This window comes from Taurulus bubalis (assembly GCF_910589615.1).
Source record: "Taurulus bubalis genome assembly, chromosome: 2".
Classification (NCBI taxonomy): domain Eukaryota; kingdom Metazoa; phylum Chordata; class Actinopteri; order Perciformes; family Cottidae; genus Taurulus; species Taurulus bubalis.
Window position 1 is genome coordinate 6,751,252 of NC_136590.1, and position 6,000 is coordinate 6,757,251.

The 6,000-nt window shown below is 46.3% G+C and overlaps 1 protein-coding gene across 1 annotated transcript in view; it reads right to left on the reverse strand.

Moving 5' to 3' along the window:
- sdk2b (sidekick cell adhesion molecule 2b) overlaps positions 1–4,667 on the reverse strand; it is a gene marked incomplete at its 3' end in the record, with an annotated part of 76,112 nt that extends 71,445 nt beyond the window's left edge. Inside the window, exon 1 of the mRNA XM_079237365.1 lies at positions 4,513–4,667. Within this exon, the coding sequence (XP_079093491.1) occupies positions 4,513–4,592 (80 nt within the window). The 5' untranslated portion in view covers positions 4,593–4,667. The remainder of the gene's footprint in view (positions 1–4,512) is intronic.
- Between the last annotated feature and the right edge of the window lie 1,333 nt (positions 4,668–6,000).

A 6,000-nucleotide genomic window follows, 5' to 3' on the forward strand; every position in this document is an offset into this window, starting at 1 on the left:
ATGCATTGATTTGTCAGACGTGCTGGATGCTGCCGAACTTAAGAAAACAACACACAGTGTGTGTGTGTGTGTGTGTGTGTGTGTGTGGGGATGCAAGATGGAAAATAAAAATGAGTCAAAGAGCAGATTTGATTCTCAAGGTCTTATTCGGCGCTTTGTTTGTTCATCATCCCGCTTCATTTCTCACACATGCACCTTAACCCTCCTCCCTGATCCGAACACACACACACACACACACACACACACACACACACATACACGCGCGCTAACAACTTGCTAACGAGCAAACAGTTTTGACTCGTGTGTTTAAGTTATTTATGGAGAATGCGTAAAGAGCGCTATGAAAAGGAAGACATCATCCACTTGCCTGGTTTTAAAGGCTCGCATTGTTTATGTATGACAAATTGCGGCGGACAAAATCAGATGAAAATAAAGATGGATTAAACTCTTGTTGATGTCATATTCATGTTGCTTAAATTATAAAGAAAACACGAACCAGAACAATGGAACAATACCCAATCCTGTTGGGAACATTTGTTCATTAAATGAAATGGTATGAAAGTCTGAATATATCATTTTCCACACACACACACACACACACACACACACACACACATTAAACATGTTGTCATCATCTACAGCTACCTTGCTTTTCCTTCATCTCCATCTAGTTAGCGTGCTGAGCCCCTCATCTCTTTCCACAGTCATGGAATAATATTGTATTGAACTTGTGTTAATTTGTTCAGAGCCACCATGAAATTATATCTGTAAAAAAGAAGAGGAAAAGAAACGTCGGATGCTCGGCGGTAGTTCACGTACGACTGGAACGATCTGAGGCAGACGGGATGAGCAGATGAAGAGTGAGGATGAAAAGAGAGATCAAGACTGTGAAGAGAGGCGAGAGAACGATGGAGTGGATTTTCAGGAAATAAACGAGTGCGACTTAATCGACGTGTACGTAGATGTATAGCAGCTGTTTCGAGGCGAGAATAAAACGGTTCTACTGGACTATTTCTGAGCACGTTGTCACATTTTCACAGAGACCAGTCATTACCGGAGCGATTCAAGTGACGCTCTATTATGCTAGCTGTCAAAATGTTAATCTTGTTTTTTTTACTCTCTTTCTGTCTTGATTGTGAAAAGCAGATTCGGTTGAGAAAGCACTCTTTTGGTTGCGATGGCACTGTGGGGGAAACTGATTTTCAGTCCTACAACAAGAGGAGAATGAGCACAAAGAGAGGGAAAGCCAATCAGCACAGACTTGTATTGCTGGAACTGTCATGTCTCGTCATGTCCATCATTTCATTTACTTCCGTGAGTGACTGGTGAATAGATTGTTTGTTTGCTGAATCCTGTAAGATGTTTTTTTTGTTTTTTGCAGTCTGGCCGTCTAATTACTATATGAAAATTAGGGAAAGGCTTACTCTCCCCTCAAGGAATCGAAGGCCACACTCCAGCAACTCAGCCAAGAACCGATTGACAAACAAAAAAAACGACTCTTGAGGTTCGATTAATAATTAACTCCCTTAATTAAGTTTTGGGGTTAATTGGCGGCATAAAGACCGGTGGCACGCCAGGTAAAAAAAACGCCCCGTAGGGTTTTCGATCATGTGATGGAAGTCGCGGCGCTACGCTGTTTTGTTTACAGACCAATCGATCCGCTAAAGCATCATGAGTGGGATAATTCACGGGCTGATGGGTTCAAAAATCCTTAATTGTATTGGATATAATCTTCAATCTTAATTAAGTTGAATTATAATTTGGAGAGTTATCTTTTAAATGATTATACGGGAACAAAGGAAGCAAGGATGCTTGCCAAAACGTTGTGACTACAAGTGTGTGTGTGTGCATGTGTGCGTGTGTGTTTGCGCGTGTGTATGTGTGTGTGTGTGTGTGTGTATGCGACTAGCTGGCACACGGATATTATGTGTGATATGTGCTGTTATGTGAGATAACTTAATGCCCAGCACACACACACACACACACACCTTCACATTGAATAGTAATGCCCGCACACACCTTGCAGCATTGATCGGTTGCCAGAGGACACAAGGTCAAGTCGCATGGTGTCAATATTTAAACCAGCACTCAGCACTGGGGACCTCTACCATAACCTCATTAAATATGGGGGTCTGTTTTGCTCTCTCCTGGCTCAGAGAAAGGTCGACTTGAGGAATGAGGAAAGGCTGTATACCCGCACACATATATGCACACACACACACACACACACACAGACACAGACACACTGCTTTTCCCCGTGCAAAAAGCTGTCAAAATTCAGAAATGTATGAATGCAAACTGTAAGCCAATGGGACGTCGGTTCAGCACGGACCGACTGTTTGATTTGATTTCAGGGCCGTTTGAGATTTCCCTCGTGTTGAAGTGGAACAGTTTTGGAGAAAATGTTCACGTTTTCTGCAAGCTTTAATTTCACCTGGTCATGAGCACACACACACACACACACACACACACGCACACGCACACGCAGAATCCTGCACCGCTTTCGGGTTGACCGTTTGTTTAATCACCCGTTCTATCACTCAGCCAATAACACGGCCAAGGGACCCCCGAGGCTCCAGCAGACGCCGTGATTCTCAAGTACAGTCCGTCCTGATCAATTGTTGTGTGTGTGTGTGTCTGTGTGTGTGTGTGTGTGTGTGTGTCACTCCTGCTCTTCCCATCCCGCTGGTTCCGCTCGGGTCTTATCTCTCGTCCCCAGAGATTGTCAGCAGAAAGGACCCGGCTGCATCGACTGGGCCCCGTGTCGCTTGTACTGTACGTTCACATCCCCTGTTGTGTTCGCCAACACAACAGTTGGGCTAAGATCAGCAAAGTGTGTGTCGACAAGCTTTCTTTCAATCCTCTGGTGCTTCATTTACACTGCTGTCTGCACACACACACACACACGCACACACACGCACAGACACAAACACCGCTCAGAGACAAACCGCTCGCGGAGATAAGAGCAATGTTCGCCACATTTCAGATCTTGGAGTTACCATTAAAGACGGTTTATCTCTCGCCCCAACTCTCATTCCCGCCTTTCGCTTGCGCGGCTGCCTCTCTGGAGAGAGTGATGGAGGTCACGGAGACACCAAAGGAGAGGGGCGGAGGCAAAAAGCAAAACTAAAAGGAGCTATTTCTTTATCTCGTGGGCCGCTGTGAGGAAACTATAGCTGGCCGGGTTGGAAGAAATGTGCATGAGAGGGGATTGGAAATGTGAGCCTTAACTTTACCTTCAGTTGAAAGGTAATAATAATGACAAATCTGTCTTAACAGATTTATGTCGGTGTTTAAAAAAAAGAAAGGAGATATTTCATCTTCCTTGTCCAACTCATACACTAGAACAATATCATTTGATATGTTTAAATATAAGACTTAATGGCACTTAATCATCAGGGCTAACGTTTCATACTTTCCTTCTTCATCAGAATTTTATTGAGCTAAAATACGACCTCAAGTAGTACCTCGTGATTGGTACTGAATCATAATTTGATTATTTAAAAAAAAGAAAAGAAATGTAAGTACGGGAAACAGCTACTGTAAAAGTCGGGTTATACACCGCTACTACCTTCGGTCATTGTCCCCATTTGCACCCCGCTGTAGTCAGCTGGCGCTCATGCTAGTTCCGCGCTAACTTCCGCTAGCTCTCCGCTAGTTTCCTGACAACCACCAAAGGTAGGGACCAGCCCCGACTCTACACCCGACTTGGGCAGAGGGGACTCGGACAGTAGCAGCGGCAGCGGCCAGTAGCAGCAGCAGCAGCGGGGAGCTAGCAGCAGCGCTAGCTAGCGCTGCTCCTACCTTGCTACAGCAGGACACTGACCGCAGGTAGTAGCGGTGTATAACCCGACTTTTACGGTACTTTAGGGAAAAAAGGTGGGAACATTGTGCTCTGGCGGATGTTAGTTTGACCCTCAAAGGAGAAGTCAAGATCAAATCTACAACATGCCACCTTATTGGTCGCTGTCATTTCCTGTCATTTCGTTTCTGGCCACACTGAAGCCAGAAAGCAGTCGCTGCTATTCCGTGGTTATGCTAGGAATTTAGCAAGTTGTATGACAGTGTACAGCTTTCCAAACACACGACACTTCCCATCCCATGAATCGGACCAATCAATCAGTCGGTCAGTACCGTAAAAGTCGGGTTACAAGACGCTCCTACCTCCGGTCAGTGTCCCCGCTGTAGCAAGCTAGCTAGCGCTGCTGCTAGCTCCCCGCTGCTGCTAGCTCCCCGCTGCTGCTACTGCCCGTGTCCCCTCTGCCCAAGTCGGGTGTCGAGCCGGGGCTGGTCCCGCTACCTTCAGTGGTTGTCGGGGAGCTAACGGAGAACTAGCGGAAGTTCGCGGAAGTTAGCAGGGAACTAGCGGAGCGCTAGCTGGCTACAGAGGGGAGCAAACGGGGACACTGACCGAAGGTAGTTGCGGCTTGTAACCCGACTTTGACGGTAATCCACCTCTCTCCTCTTGCGTTCTCTATCATCTTTCCTCACAGTTACTCAGCTCGTCCTCACCTGTACTCCAGCGAGAAGCGCGTCAGCTCCGTGCTGTTGTGGATCCATTTGAACTCCAGTGGCCAGCTCCCCTCGGCCATGCACGTCAGCACCAGCCTGTTGCGCTCCAGGTGCAGCTGGCTACGCACCGGCTCCGTCTTGAAGTAAGGCGGCACGTCATCTGCGAAGAAGAAAGAGGACAGAGTTGGGATTTGAAGTATTTTTTTCATAACGAGACGTCTCGCGAAGGGAAAATACCTCAAAAGCATCCGAATCCCAAAGTCGTACATGAACCCGGAGGCACAAATGTGAGCTTACAAACACAGACTTCAGAACGAGTGTGAGCTTTATAGATTAGGCAGGTAGAGAAGAACAACTTATTTTTCATCTTAATAAGTTCGGCGTAGATGAGGAGCAAACATCGAGTCGTCAAAGTGCAGGAAAAACATTTGACGAGGAAGAACAAAGAGGAATCGTCGATGCTTACATCTATCGGACTGTGACAGATTGTAACAGTCAGATGCCTGGATCTCACTTAAGACTAAGCAAACTCTATTTGATTATCTCTGGGCGTGTAAACAGCGAGCTGCCGCACGCCAGATGGAAACGCCCTTTACCGAACGTGTCCCGTTTGAGGCTACCTAATCTCGTGCGAGGCTCCATTGGGCCCTGATGGGGGGGATCTGGACTTCAAGTGGAGGAGCAGCACTCCTCTGCTGTGCACTTGTGCGCCGGTTACTCATTCGCCACTTTCCTCCGAGCTAGACAGAGCAGACAGGAGCAGGAGGAGGAGGCGTGAAATCCTTTCATCATTTCGTTCGCCTCCACTCCCGCTTCGCTCCGTCTTCTCGCTCCTCCTGTGTTTCCCCAACGCGCTCTGTTGAAGTGTGAAGGAACGGATTGAGGAGGACCGGCGAGAACCTCTCCACAGGGCGACGCACGCACTGAACACGGCAACACACACACACACACACACACACACATGCACACACTGATTTTATACATCTCAATCAAGGGGCCTCGCACGCAAACTGCCAGGGTCCCTCGGGGCTCTAATCTCTCACCCTTGATAAATGACGCAACAGCGGAGCGCCTACCTGATGATCATTGTAAATATAGAACACATTAATTGGATGGTTGCATAATATAATCATCGAATTGACTGATAATCAGGCATTGGAATTAAACTGTCAAAATGATCTATTGCGCTGATATTTTGTTCCTCAAATCCAGCGGAGTTAGACTCATAAGAGGAGGAACGGTGAGGAAAATACAGAATGAAAGTAAAGAAGATAGTAGATGATTTACAAGTCATTTTACTGGGACTTATGGAAGTGTGAGTTTTGTGTGATGGCTACTATATAGCGTGAGGTTTAGTATCTTATCAATACAATATTAAAAACACCTCTCAGCACTACAAATTACAGGCTGCAAAAAAAAAACTTGTTTTATTATACTGTTGTATACGACTAAGTTATGAAACGTTATGAAAGATACAGATGACTTGAT